Source organism: Nannobrachium achirus (genome assembly GCF_963921795.1).
Source record: "Nannobrachium achirus genome assembly, chromosome: 14".
Lineage (NCBI taxonomy): Eukaryota > Metazoa > Chordata > Actinopteri > Myctophiformes > Myctophidae > Nannobrachium > Nannobrachium achirus.
Genome location: NC_137821.1, coordinates 28,439,912 through 28,455,274, shown reverse-complemented (window position 1 = coordinate 28,455,274; position 15,363 = coordinate 28,439,912). Strand labels below are relative to the sequence as shown.

General features: G+C 43.1%; 1 protein-coding gene across 1 annotated transcript in view; it reads right to left on the bottom strand.

Annotated features, from left to right (window-relative positions):
• Positions 1–8,026, bottom strand: part of LOC308298713 (adhesion G protein-coupled receptor L3) — a gene marked incomplete at both ends in the record, with an annotated part of 264,755 nt that extends 256,729 nt beyond the window's left edge. The window contains one exon of the mRNA XM_080742365.1: positions 7,972–8,026. Coding sequence (XP_080598491.1) covers positions 7,972–8,026 — 55 coding nt within the window. The remainder of the gene's footprint in view (positions 1–7,971) is intronic.
• Between the last annotated feature and the right edge of the window lie 7,337 nt (positions 8,027–15,363).

Genomic DNA, 15,363 nt, shown 5'->3' with positions numbered 1-15,363 from the left:
AAATAGCCGATCTACAAGCTCACAACACATCGCGTTGCGTTGTGAGCTTGTAGATCTGCTATTTTTTTGGCAAATGTTCCGCCCCAGGATAATGGATTTTGATTATTGCGATAATATCGTAAATCGTGATTTATTTTGTCACAATAATCATGATATGAAATTTTCATATCGTCCCATCCCTAACACACACACACCCCTCCTCAAGCTGGATTCCATCATTGACTTAATGTAGGGTTGCCCTGTCGAGATTGTCCCACAACGTCTCTTCCGTTTCCTCTCAGGACAAAACTATGCAACAGTCGGGTACAAGACAACGCACAAATGAAGACTACAGGGCCAGAAGGCAACGACGGTAGTTGATGAGAATGCACGGCACGTTCATTCTGCACAGACTCTCAGGGCCCGATCTACTAAGATCAGACGCACAGCACACTACTGTATCAGAGGCGTCAATTGTGTATGGCAAGCTATGGCAGCTGCCATACCTTGGCTACAGGGGGAAATAATAAAATGTACTTTTCATTGTGCCTGTTGCTAAGGTATGGCAACATGACTGGTGTCTTGCGCGCGTGCAAGACACCAGTCATGTTGCCATACCTTAGCTTTTGCTGAACTGACGCCGCTGTACTGTATATAGCATGGCGGGGATGCACAGTACAATGCAGCCGTCCATTGCACTGACCTTGTGACTAATTCATAAAGCCTGCTGCTGGTAAGAAATAGACCGGGGGCATTGAAATCATGACTAGTAAAATAATGGAACAAAAAAGTGTTCTGGAAAGATGAGGTGCATCTCAAACAGTCGGGAGAAGGAGATTTGGACGGAGCTCAATTATTCAAGGCATAATGCTTAGGTGAGCTGACCAAACGAATTAGGTCTCCTGATATCCAGAAGATGCACAAGCAGACACAACTGACCCAGAAGCAGAAAGTACTGCAGCCATCCTTCTCATCATTGCACTATTGCATGGTTTCAGGCGGAAACATAATGAATTGATTCTTTTAAATCCAAGCTCAAAACCCGTTTTACTCACAAGCATTTGAATCCCCCGGACACATTTTTATCTGTTTTCATCGCATTGTTTTAGTTTACTATGTTGTAATTGTTGTTATTGCTTTTATTGTTATGCATTGAGACGTTTTCTTCACTGTATTGCTGGGATGATGAAATGTCTGTATAACACTTTGGTACAATGAAAGTTGTTTTTAAATGTGCTCTAAATAAACGTGATTTGATTTGATTTTGATTTGATTTGAATGGCTAATTTAAGAATCGAAACATGTAAGAGAAAATAGATGTATTGAGAAATAAATGTATTGCTATAAAGGTTAACTGACATAGTGCACAAACTGCACACTTATATCTGCAGATGGAAATACTATTGGTATCACCAATACCGGCCACGTCCTTGAATGTGAGGACATTTTAGTTCATTAAAAAGCTAAAAAGATAAAAAAAATATATTTTATCTGGAGACAGTCGTACTCCTTTTCAAAACAGAGATAAGAAACAAGATCTCTTACTGTACATGGAACAGGAGCTCTTTGATTGTTCAAGGTCTCTTTGGAGAGAAACAGTCCATTGTTTTAGGCATGTGAAACACAAGATTTAATTTTCACACGGACAAAAGCATTAGAGAGGCATGGTGGTGCAGTCGGTATGTCTGTCGCCTCACAGCTAGAAGGTCCCGGGTTTGATTCAAGCCGGTCGACAGTGTTGGCACTGGCGGCGTGTACTCTCCTCTGCGTCATCAGTGCCCACACCCTAGGTGGGGTTGGCGAAAGGGCCTTTCTGTGGGGAGTTTTGAGTCTCTATAATGACCTGATGGAGGCGAAAAAAGCTGGTTGGAACAACGTGTTACTTCCACGTGCTACGTCCAACAGGGGAAGCTCCACCTGACAGGTGATAAGAAACGACCTGATCACTCCTCATGCACTGAAGGAAGCATGAGCTCAGTTCAATATTGTGAATGATTTACAAGCTAAACTAAAGTAGGGATGGGACGATTAGCGATATTATCGTTTATCGTGAAAAAAAACACTCACTATAATCGTATCGTGGAGATGTAATTTATCGTGATATCATGCTCCGTCATGCACTGGGATCAATTCACCTTTTATTTGCCGAGCTGCATATCCGGTACCACTTAAACCAAACAAACTTATAATATACATACTTGATATAGTCATTTTTTCACTCTCTATCAAATGTCTTTGCCAAAAAATAACCAATCAACAAGCTCACAACGCATCGCGTTGCGACGCGTTGTGAGCTTGCAGATCTGCTTTTTTTGGCAAATGTTCCGCCCCAGGATAATGGAATTTGATTATCGCGATAATATCGTAAATCGCGATTTCTTTTGTCTCTTTTGTGCGTGCGTGCGTGCAAGTTTATGTGTCAGTGCAAATGGTGTGAACATTATTTGTGAAGAAGGGAATCTGTATAAGAATGCTACTGCATGTGCTACACACCTCATGCGTGCACGTACGTGCGTGCGTGCGTGCGTGCGTGCGTGCGTGCGTGCGTGCAGCCGTGCATGCACATGCAAGCATGCCTCTCTGCATGGAGAAACCAGGGACCCCTAGATTACCATCCCAAAGTAGGCCAGTATCCCCCTAGAGTACCTGCTACCAACACTCTGAGGGAGATACACACAAAGACACGCCATGGCTTAACATCCTAAAATAGACATCACTGGCAACATCTGGCCCCGTCCGCTTTCAGCATCTGCAGCGTGTTCCGGCAGTTAAATGGGATTGCTGCATCTCAAGACGACTGCGAGAGATAATCAAATTGGATATGCTAACGTAAGGTCTTAATCGGGTATTTAGGCAACATTGGTGAGGCACAGTACACGAGGAGGTTAGGCAACGTCTCAATATAGAACATAAATCCGCGAGGAGGACAGTGGCGGCGGGCAGGAACCCAGTGGTGTGGAAGAGGTACTCAGATGTGTGTTCCTATAAGGAAAGAGTATCGAAACCATCAATGTACTTTGTTCCAAGTCAAAATCCTGCAGTCTAAATCGTACAAAGTATTATCAAAATATATTCAAGGTAACACAAGTACACAGAGTGTCCCATTTCAAACAACGTATATCACATTACTGGAATATAATTACTGATCATTTGACAACTTTAACTAAACTATTTCTGTTTCCATACAGATATTTGAAAATAGCATCACAACGCAGTGTGAGCTCGTAGACGTATGCTATTAAAATTGCAAAGTAACCGTCAACTAAACCTATCAAATAATTAGTGGTGTAAAAAGTACAATATTTGCCTCGAGATGCTGTGGGGGACTATATGGCATTAAAAAGGGAAACATTCCAGTAAAGTAAAAAGTACCTCAAAATTGTACTTAAAGGACTGTCATCTAAAGGGGTACTGTCACTTTAAAAAGTAATCTTAAAATATTAGTTAATATGTTTATGATGTCATTGTGAGAATGCCAATTATAAGCCAATCAAATTAATTGACTGTACTTAGACTACTTACTGTACTGGTCAGCGGGGGGGCGAGGGGCAGATTACACTGTGACATGAGTTTCAGACTATTTCAGACCGTCTTCAGAGAGTGACCACGTGACTTACTGTATCATACTATTATAATTTCGGAGCGTGTCAGCGGGCCTTTAAGTAAACATACTTAGCTATTTTACACCAATGCAATAACCTGAGCGGTTGGTTGGCTGGTTGCAAGGAGGAGTCCAGCAGAAACAAACATGCCATTGATCGTTTGGCTAGTGCCGATTCACAGAGCAGATGGCTATAGATTAGGAAATAGGAAATTGATTTTTGGGAATAAACAATCAAATCCATGGTCAGTGGAGCAAAAGTAATGTGCTCATAAAGACTGTGAATGGGATCAGGTGTGTGCAGTGGTGTAAACTAAGTAACTAAGTACATTTACTCAAGTACTGTACTTAAGTACAATTTTGAGGTACTTTTACTTTAGGTTCCATCCACACCAAAGTACCTATGAGAGTGGATTCCCCATTCGGCCAATGCATTTCAATGAGAATGGAGTGTTTTTTTTGCAGAAATCCTCTACTGGCATGAAACCGTACCAGTCTCATTGAAATGCATTGGCGGAATGGGGAATCCACTCTCATAGGTACTTGGTGTGTGTGCACCCTTAGGCTGCCCTCAGACCAAAATACCTACGAGAGTGGAATCCGCTTCCGCCAATGCATTTCAATGAGAAGGCGGCGGTTTCATGTCAGTGGAGGATATCTGCGCTCCGCGCAGACCTTGCGTTTATGCTGGAGCAAAGAAATTCTCCATGCAAATTCTGGTTTCCCCCCTCTGTCCAATCGGGTGAGTCGAAGGCGTAACATTCTGAGAATCAGGAAGGGACTGGGAGATGTTTTGTTTTGATCAAGAGTCTCATGCACCCAAACTCTTCTCTTTTTAGCTTGTTGCATTTCCCCTTCAAATAAAGCAAGGGCGAGTACCCTTCGCCTGTCCATTATAGAGTTGACACGTAAAAGATGAAGAGGATCGCTACGCTAGTGTAACAGGCTACAGGGAGGGAGGGCGGTGCGGGAAGTGAGTGACAGGGGCGTCAGCCGCGTCACTGGCTTTGGGACGGAATATGCTCTCTGCGTTTTTTGCCAGCCGCGCACCAGAAGAGTTTATCCACTGCCGACCATATTTTGGTCTGAGGGCACCCTTACTGGAGTATTTCCAATACTTTCACTACTTTTACTTCTACTCCACTACATCTCAGAGTCAAATGTTGTACTTTTACTCAACTACAATCATTTGAAAACTTTAGTTACTTGTTACCTTTTATAGATTTGGATTATTAACATACATTAAGCATTCAGCCCTACAGTATATACATTTTGGCCATTTGAAAATAGCAGATCTACAAGCTCACAATGCATCGCATCGAGCTTGTAGATCGTTTTTATACATTTGAAAACTAAAATGGGACATTGTGCACAATACTTTTACTCTTGGTACATTTTAATACCAATACTTTTGCCCTTTTACTCAGGTAAACTTAGAATTCTGGACTTTTACTTGTAACTGCAGTATTTCTACATTGCAGCATTGACGCTTTTACTTTTTAAGTAAAAAAACACGAGTACTTTTTTCCACCACTGAGTGTGAGTCACACTCAAGTGTGTGTGCGTTTATGTATGCACAGTGCCGTAATTCACGTTAAAGGTGTCGGAGCTCTCGGCGCAACCCTATCCCGGTGTGTAATTTGAGACAACTACAGCACTTTGCGGTTTAAATATGCAACCTATTGTGCTCACACAGTTGATCTCCCTGTCTCCAACCAGGGAAGTAAATCAGCAGCTTCGTGATGCATCCACCTCCGTCTCCCCCGTGGACGAGGTGGACCGCAGCGACAGGCCCGTTGACACATCGCTAGTGTCACCCAGGGGTGTCACAAGAGGGGGGGGGGGGGGGGGGAGTGGGACTCAGTTACTAGGGCCCAAGGTGGAGGGGACCTTAATTATTTTATGCTTTAGCTATTGAAAAATTGCATATTTTTCAAAAGTGTGCAAATCTTTGAAAAAAATTTAAGCGAACATTTGGAACTGAAATTGCTTCTGGGGGGAGTCCCTGGAACTAAATATTTTGAGATGGGGGTCCGTGGCCAAATACATATCATTTTGGGGGTCCTTCACATGAAAAGGTTTGAGCACCACTGACATAGAAACATAGGTTTTTCCAATAAACCTTAGAAGGATTTGAAATATCCAAAGACTTGCAAAAATGTTCAAGATTAAAAAAAAATAGCAGATCTACAAGCTTGTATATCTGCTATTTTTCAATAGTTAAAGCACAAAATAATGCATTCCCAGTCTAAATGGGTTAAACCCCCTCCCCTAAGAAGAACATTCATGGGGGGCCCGCAGTGAATCCTTGTACCCAGGGCCTAGAATTTGGTGCGACACCCCTGGACACGTCGCTGTCACCTGAGCTGTGCCGCCGAGCATTAAAGAAGAACTAATGGCATCAAAGTGGCTTTGTTTTCATTAGCTGCAAGCTAGCTAGCTTACCCAGCATCCCCCAGTGATGCTACTAGCCCCGCATCCCGAGTCCCTGACTCATATTTTTAATAAAGGACTCATTAAACTAAGCATCCCTGCATCCCCAGGATGCATACAACACTATCCTTCCTGCTATCAACCCTTTCACTGCACCAGCTGAGCTGCATGTGGTGGAGTCTCCACAGCTGTGCGTTCTGGCATTATTGAAGAGATGATTGAGATTGTACTTGTAAATCCATGCTTCTGTCCTTTATCAACTACATACAAGTAGCTATTTGCCACTATTTGTTTAAATTAAAGTCCTTTTTGAAGCGTGTGTCGTCACGGGACCCATACAATAATTCTGGGACCCATTTGAATGACCACCTGTGGGTACTGGGACCCATTACATTGAAAACCTAGCAACATCACTGATCCCCCCACCACAACCATACCATTCACCCCTCAGGATATCACAGCACACACACACACACACACACACACACACACACACACACAGTCACACACACACAAAGCAACACACACCAAAAAAAAACAATTCAATTAGCTTCAAATCCTGCATTAATGGTTTTAGCTGTATCAAATTAGCATATTTATGGGCCATTGCCCCACTCCCAGTACTGTGAACATGGAAACGCTGACTGAATTTGACCCCCTCTGGCCCTAAACGCGCCTCGCGTGCGCACGCGCACACACACACACACACACACACACACACACACACACACACACACACACACACACACACACACACACACACACACACACACACACACACACACACACACACACACACACACACACACACACACACACACACACACACACACACACACACACACACACACAGCCTTCCACCTCCATCATTGACTTCTTTTAATTCAGAATTTAAATGACTTCATTTACTCTACAATCCGCACGTATAGGCTAAAGGGAGCCTCTGTTAAGAAACCACGGACGCTTCCTGCACGGCATTGAGAAGCTGAAAATTAATCTTCACATCTTAACGTAATGAGTGAAACCATGAAAGCTAGAGAGAGAGCTTCTCTCCTCCCCTGCGATTCTCACTGCTCTTAACACCTCCCCACCCCCCACCCCCCACCCCACACACATACACAAAAAGGAGAGAGGAAAAAAAAGAAAAGAAAAAGGAACCCAAAGTACCGTTAATGGCTCTTTGAAAATGGTTTCAGTTCGACTTTCTATTGCCAGGAGAGTGAGCAAAAGAAGCCAAGAGAGACAGAGAGAGGGACGGATCTAAAAATAGGAAGCCAGAGAAAGAGGGGGAGAGAGAGAGAGAGAGAGAGAGAGAGAGAGAGAGAATGGATAAAGAGATTGAAGGGAAAATAAAATGAGGGAAAAAAAAGTCGAGTGGAGTTTGTTAAAAAACCCGCTAATTAGCGAGAGAAGCGGCGAGACACCGAAGACTCAAAGTACAAGGCTCCCAGAGTGCAAGGCTTTTTATCATCGTTGGCTGACAAAATGTAGAAAATTAAAATGGTAGGCTACGGGTTGAGATTCAGCTATTGCTTCAAAATCTCTCTCACACACACACACACACACACACACACACACACACACACACACACACACACACACACACACACACACACACACACACACACACACACACACACACACACACACACACACACACACACACACACACACACACACACACACACACACACACACACACACACACACAGTCGGGCAAAAATCTTGTATCTCCAAGTTTCAAATTTGTTAGATTCTCCGTGAAGTAAAGTCCTGCTTCATCATACAAGACCGTCGGACAAAACTAGTGAAAATAGCAGATCTACAAGCACACAAGGCGTTGTGTGCTTGTAGATCGGCTATTTTCACTATTTTCAACGAACGGTTTTGGACATACAAGGTTTCCACCCGACGACAACGGCATACTATGCCAGCTCCGGGGAGGGAGCTAGACTTACCCAGAGCGGCTGGTGCAAAGAGGCAGGCGAGGAGGAGCAGGCGTGCGGTCCACATGGCACCCTCCTCTTACCGCCCACGGCCGATCTAAGTCCCAGTGGAGGGGGTCCGGTCAGACGATCAGATCTAAGTCCCAGTGGAGGGGGTCCGGTCAGACGATGCTGGCGTGAGCCCCAACACGGCGGCACCCAGGGTTCCCGTCCAACACACCCCCCCTCCTCCCCCGTGTGTGTCCTGCTGCTGCTGCACTGGTGGTGGTGACGGACGGCCTCCAAAGCCTATCGGGGGAAGAACAGATAAGAACATTCTTCTGTTAGTTCAGTGGTTCTCAAAGTGGATTCCAGGGACTCTGTGGGTTCCTTTAGTGGGGTCTAAAGGACGGGTCCATTTGGTTCCATTTGTACACTGTCAGAGTTAAGGGGAGTTTGAGAAACACTGCGTTAGTTGAACCGTGTGAGGCCGGACTATTTGAAAAACACGGGATATAACCAACAAAATGACAAAATAAGGTTAAACCTTATTTAGCAGCTGTGTGGAGCAAAATACGGAGTCTTCCTTTTTTTATTTATGTTTTATTAATAGGGGTGTAACGATACATTTTAACAGCGATACGATACGCATCACGATACATGGTTGACGGTACGATACATGGACGATATTGGTTCATTCATGGCGATACGATACGATTCGATTCAATGATTTAAAATCGATATATTAACTATTTAGCAAAGAAATGAAATCTGTGAAAAACGTAAAAAATAATCCATACAAAATAAAGGCTGTCATGTATTATTTGTGGACCGCTATATGCCATAGCCGCCCGGGCAACCACCAGACCTTTTCTGTGATCTCTTTCTCTGAAGAAAAAAGGCATGTTTTAATGCATCATTGTTTCATCATGCTCTCTCATTAGAGTCTTGCGTGTTTGAAGTCGTGATGAAAGTGAAGGGAGGGGAGGGCGAGGGAGCATCCCCTCGATCCCTCCCGAAGCTCTTTGAGAAGACTGACCCCTCCCACGTCCTATACAAGGGATATGAACTGCTGCCCTCAGGTAGACACTACAGGGTTCCAATTAAATACGGGAAAAGATACCTGAATGCGTAGGGAAAACCGTTTCATCCCTCTATCGGCGAATTTCCTAATCTCGGAGAACACGAGAACCATGTGAAATGAGGAGATGATGTGTTGGCATGTACTTGAATGCACTCGTGTGTCATGCACGTTGTCTGTTACTACGCCGGGGGTCTTCAACGTTTTCAGGCCAAGGTGCCCTTAGTTGAGAGAGAGATGAAGCAGGGACCCCCACAACCTTTTCATAGATTCCATATACATGTAGTTTCATCAGTTAGACAGCACAATCATCGGTGTATTTTGGATTCATGGTCAATTTGTGTTTTCAGATATTTAACCACTTGAGCCGTCATTACCTAATAAACTTGACCTTTTACCCTGTTCTTAGTCTGCTCTTTTTCCCCTCTACACCAAACCTCTTTGCCGAAAATAGCCGACCTACAAGCTCACAACGCCTCGCAGCGTGAGGCATTGTGAGCTTGTAGATCTGCTATTTTTGGCTACAGTTCTCAGAATATGGACACTTGGGTTCAAGTTGTTAATATAAAAAGGATTGGAAGATTTGGAGGACCCCCTGTAGTAACTCTGAGTACCCCCTAGGGGTCCCGGACCCCCTGTTGAAGACCCCTGTACTACACTATAATTGAATGTATTTTTTTTTTATGTGGCAGCCGTTACGTCCAAGGCAAATTTCCCTAGGGACAAATAAAGTCATCTTGTAGTCTTGTAAATTGTCACCCCCGATGACAAACAAAGTTGCTCAAGCTCCCATGTTCGGCCAAACCCACGGAGGGTGTGATCAACCACACGCTACGACTGCGAAACCGCAGATACGCATTCGCGGACGTCTGTTGTTGTTCGCCCACCGAAGTGTCCCCTCCCCCACTGAGGGGGCGAATGACGAACCACACATCATTGTGGTCCTTGTGGATGACTGTTTCTGTGTATGAATAAGCATAACGTCGTTGTCGGCTGGAAATCTCGTATCTCCAAGTTTCACATTTGTACGTTCTTTCGCAAAGTGAAGCCCTGCTTCATCATACAAGGCCCTCACACAAAAGTAGTGAAAACAGCAGAGGCGTTGTGTGCTTGTAGATCTGCTGTTTTCACTAGTTTAAATCTTTTTTTTAAATGGTAAATGCAAAACAAACGGTTTTGGACATGCAAGGTTTTCACCCGACAACGACGATGAGCATGTATATTTTTGTAAGAGTTGACAGTAACTGCCATCAGAGATCCAGCAGCATGCGAATGTGAATCAGAATCCCACCGGTTTCGGACGATATATTGGCCATTATTTTACTTTGAAGATGAAACAGCAATGGTATCAGGAATGATGCATCCCGGATATGTCTCAATTTTGTAGCTTTTAAAAACGGCTCCAAAACAGCAGATCGATGCATCAATGTAGAACGTTATTCATTTGAGTTGTTGAGTTCCTTTTGTGTACATTTTATAATTACGTGTTTGCTCGTTCATTGGATCATTAAAGATAAGTAAAGTAATATAAGGTTATTTGTGTTGATTTTTATTTGTTTGATTATGTAATAGATTTCAAGATTTTGAGCAAATATCAGTCAATACAACGTAATCGGTGATCTAGGTCCTTGGTTCTCAAAGTGGGGTCCGGGGACCCCCATGCGTCCCCTAAATGATATTAAGGAACCAAATGGACCCTTACGTGTATGTAATTCAGAGAGTGTACAAATGGAACCAAATGGACCCAGAGTTAAATTAACGTTGATTTTACAACATGAATTGGGGTCTCAGAGATAGAAAGGCCATTAAATGGGGGTCCGTAGCTTTTCACATGGATGTACGCGGGCTAATATTTGTCAATTAGGGGGTCCTTGACATGAAGAAGTTTGAAAACCACAGGTCTAGGACTCTCCAAAATTGGGGTCGGTTCCAAAAATCTGCCATCAGTGGGGCTCTACCGTGACATAAATGTGAAAATGCCGGACAACAGTCCAGACAACGAAATGGTTCCCATGGATACTCCCTCCCTGCGTGAGTCAAACGTGTCTCTTTGACCTTGGCTAAGCTCAGGAGAGCGTTCTCTGGGTGTACACCCAGACACCAGCGAATGACATCATCGCCAAGCTAGTTAGTTAAGTGTCTTTTGAATCCTTCTAAGGTTTTTTTGAAAAACCTATGTTTCTATGTCAGCAATCTGGCTCGCCATAGTCAAAGAAAAGGTCCTTTTCACTTAACTGGAGCTCAGTTAGTCTGTTCTTGAGAGACTACTATGTCAGTGGTTCTCAAACCTTTTCATGTGAAGGACCCCCAAAATGATATGTATTTGGCCACGTACCCCCATCTCAAAATATTTAGTTCCAGGGACCACCCAGAAGCAAAATTTGAGTTACAAACGTTTGCTTTGAAAATACATATGTTCAAAGATTTGCACACATTTTCACGACTTTTTCAAAAATAGCAGATCTACAAGCTCGCAGCGCGGCACTCGGTGCCGCGCTGTGAGCTTGTATATCTGCTATTTTTCAATGGTTAAAGCATTCAATAATTCTAGGCCTAAATGGGTTAACATAAAATGTGTCTCGCGCATGCTAGGAGCCGTGGCCGTTGTGAAAGATTAACGCTTGCTTGGCAATGTGTTGATTGGTGCATTGTTTGCTAAATATATACGACATGGAACTTTACATCTCCAGAAGCTATCATGTAAAGCAAGGGTCTTCAACAGGGGGTCCGGGACCCCTAGGGGGTCCTCAGCGTTACTACAGGGGGTAATCCCCCCCTTTGTGTGATAGAAACTATTTTTTTCCCTTTTATATATTAACCACTTGAACCCTAGCATCCATATTCAAAGAACTTTTGCCAAAAATAGCAGATCTACAAGCTCAGCTTGTAGATCGGCTATTTTCGGCAAAGAGCTTTGGTGTACTGTATAGGGGGAAAAGAGCAGACTAAATATCCGAAAACACACATTAACATGAAATGAAAATGCACTGATGATCGTGCTGTCATACAATGAAACTAAATTATATGGAATCTATGAACACATTGTGGGGGTCCCTGCTTCATCCGTCTCTCAACTAAGGGGTCCTTGGCCTGAAAACGTTGAAGACCACTGATGTAAAGCATGTGAAAATAATGGATGAGCCGATCCAACAGTCCTGTAGCCAGATGAGATTCCAAGTACGATTATCCCATATCAGAGCCATCTCATCATGGTTGAGTACGCTTGGGTGATTCAGCAATCCAAACTGTCTGGATTATCTGGTATTGACCAGTATCTGGCTGGGGTAATATCTCTTTGCAAAATGAATGATGACATCCAAAGAGAGCGTGCCCAATACCAATGTCCCCTAGAAAGGCATTACCCCTGTGCACATTAGGCATTCCATACTGCATTTCGTCACTGTCGGGCAGAAACCTCGTATCTCCAAGTTTCAAATTTGTAAATTCTTTCGCAAAGCAAAGAAAGCCCTGCTTCATCATACGAGGCCGTCGCACAAAATTAGTGAAAACAGCCGATCTACAAGCACACAACGCCTCGCACGGCGAGGCGTTGTGTGCTTGTCGATCGTCTGTTTTCACTAGTTTAAATCATTTTTAAAATGAAAAATGCAAAACGAACGGTTTTGGACATACAAGGTTTCCAAGCCGCCGCCAACGATTTAATACTGTAGGGAGATAATTCCATTGTAGGACGTCAGAAAATCTGGTTACCAGGGGTCAAGCCACAATCACCGCAAAGGACGGCAGCCCCAACGCAGCTGGAACAACCTGAATGGGCGCCGCAACCCGAAGAAAAAAAACCCCAACGCTAAATTCTGATGACATCTCACTCGTTGACTAAAACCCCTACTACCCAAATCCATGTTTACCTCCCATGCGTATGCCCGCCCTAGCTTGATAAGCTGCCTTCTGGCAACACATGGAATGATGATATCTCATAATCTGTCTCTTAATCCTAATTCAAAAAAAATATCCCTGATTAGAAAAAATCCGATTTGAAAGGACATGCAGTGTATTTGCTGGGGTTCAGAGAAAGAGAGCAAGATGATCATGAGCGCCTTCACCACGTAAACAGAACGTTACCCCTTTGTTGCCTCAGTGGTGTAAAGTAACTAAGTACATTTACTTAAGTACTGTACTTAAAGGGGCACTCCACCACTTTTCAACCTATCTTCATATAATAGGTCCTCACTAATGTTCATGATAAAATATCACAATTTTTTTCTACTCAGTTTGGGTCTCATAGGAGAGCTGTGTGTCAATGGGAAATGCAAGCTAATAGAAACTGCAGGCTTTCTATTCCTGAAAAAGTTGCAATGTTAAAGTGGAAGCCATTGTTCTCGTGATAATAAAAATCTAAATATTTTTTTTCAAAAATATTATTTAATTATTTTTTGTCAAACGATGATGTCACCGGTAGAAGGATTTGACAGCTCTCCTATGAGACCCAGACTGAATAGAAAAAAAAAAATGCTATTTTATTATGAACATTAGTGAGGACCTATTATATGAAGACAGGTTGAAAAGTGGTGAACTACTCCTTTAAGTACACTTTTTAGGTATTTGTACTTTACTTGAGCATTTCCAATTTCCAATACTTTCATTTCTACTCCACTACATCTCGGATCCAAATATTGTACTTCTTTTACTCCACTAAAATGTATTGCAAAACTTTAGTTACTAGTTACTTTGCAGATATACATTATAATATTATAAAACATACATAAACCACATTAGCCCTATTTTATACCTAGGCTATTTGAAAATAGTCAATCTACAAGCTCACAACGCGTCGCGATGCGACGCGTTGTGAGCTTGTAGATCTGCTATTTTCAAACATTATATACTTTTACTTTCGGTACTTTAAGTACATTTTGATGCACTTTTACTCAAGTGCATTTTGAATTGCGGACTTTTACTTGGAACGGAGTATTTCTACACTGCAGTATTGATACTTTTACTCAAGTAAGACATTACTAAATAAGACGTTAGTACTTTTTGTACCTCTGGATGCCTGAGGTCCCCTTGGGGTCTATAACGGGTCGGTCCCCTCCTACGTCTGGCTTTGTGTGTGTGTCCCTATGGCCATACAATGAGATATGCACGTGTGTCAACGTGCACGAAGTGAGCACCGCTCACTTCCCACTGGAGTGATTTTCCTCAATACATCAAATCTCTTAGCCTATTATAATAACATGGCCAAAATATGGACATCACCGAGGCTCATATAATTCAAATTTGTGAAGGGCATATTGTTGCAGTACAATAGGTTGGGGTAGAGAGAAAGAAAGCAATCTGATCACAAGCGCCTTCGCCGCATAAACAGAACATTTGGAGATTATTAAGAGGTTGATGTAGTCATCAGCAAAGACCTGGCCAGAAGCCAAGGCCCCGGTAACAGTGCTGCGGCTTGGAATATACTGGCAACGAGTACTACATTCACTCCCGTCTATAATTCTTTATACGTTTTTATACCGTCGCTGTCTGGCGGAAACCTTGTATGTCCAAAAACCTTTACTTTTCAGGAAAATGGAAAAAAATAGCCTGTGTTCCAATTGATCCAATGTAGTTATTGGATAACACAAGGGTGTCAATTTGGGTATGGCAAGGTATGGCAGCTGCCATACGTTGGCTACAGGGGGGAAAAAAAAAATGTACTTCTTAAAATGACTTCATCATGCCTGTTGCTAAGGTATGGCAACATGACTGGTGTCTTTGCGTGCGTGCAAGACACCACTCATGTTGCCATGAGTGGTGTAGATTGGTTCTTTTTGCACAGTTAATTAATTTATGTTAAGAAAAAGGGAAAAAAAGAAAAGCAGATATTATGGAGATACGAGGTTTCTGCCCGACAGGGACGATATGTTTATGCGGTCGCAGGGCTTTTAAGGGCCAATGCATAGCAATGTGAGAGGCTGTGTTATTATTCGATGGAGGAGATATCCTTGCAAGCGACCCGGCACTTTTATTAAAAGGCCCTGAAAGCTGCGGGGGAGGGAAAGGAAATATGGCATGAAATCAGATAATTTGGACTCACTTGACGAGAAAAATGTCCAAATGTTATTCCAAAACACTTGAAAAGACACATGCGGTGGCATAATCAAATTCAAACGGGCTGTCCAGACGCCAGACAGCAAATTGGCCCTTGCGCTCTATATTGTTGAGACACCTTCTAAATTGGTAACAGAGACAGACAAAAATGTCAAAAGAATTCACAGGCAACCTATGAGAATAAGACGTCTATGACGGGGTGGCCTTCCAGTCTCAAGTACAAAAGCAAAGAACAATGTTGGTGTAACTAGGATACTAGTAAGACGCCTCAGGGTGAAAAGCGAGGTCGCGCC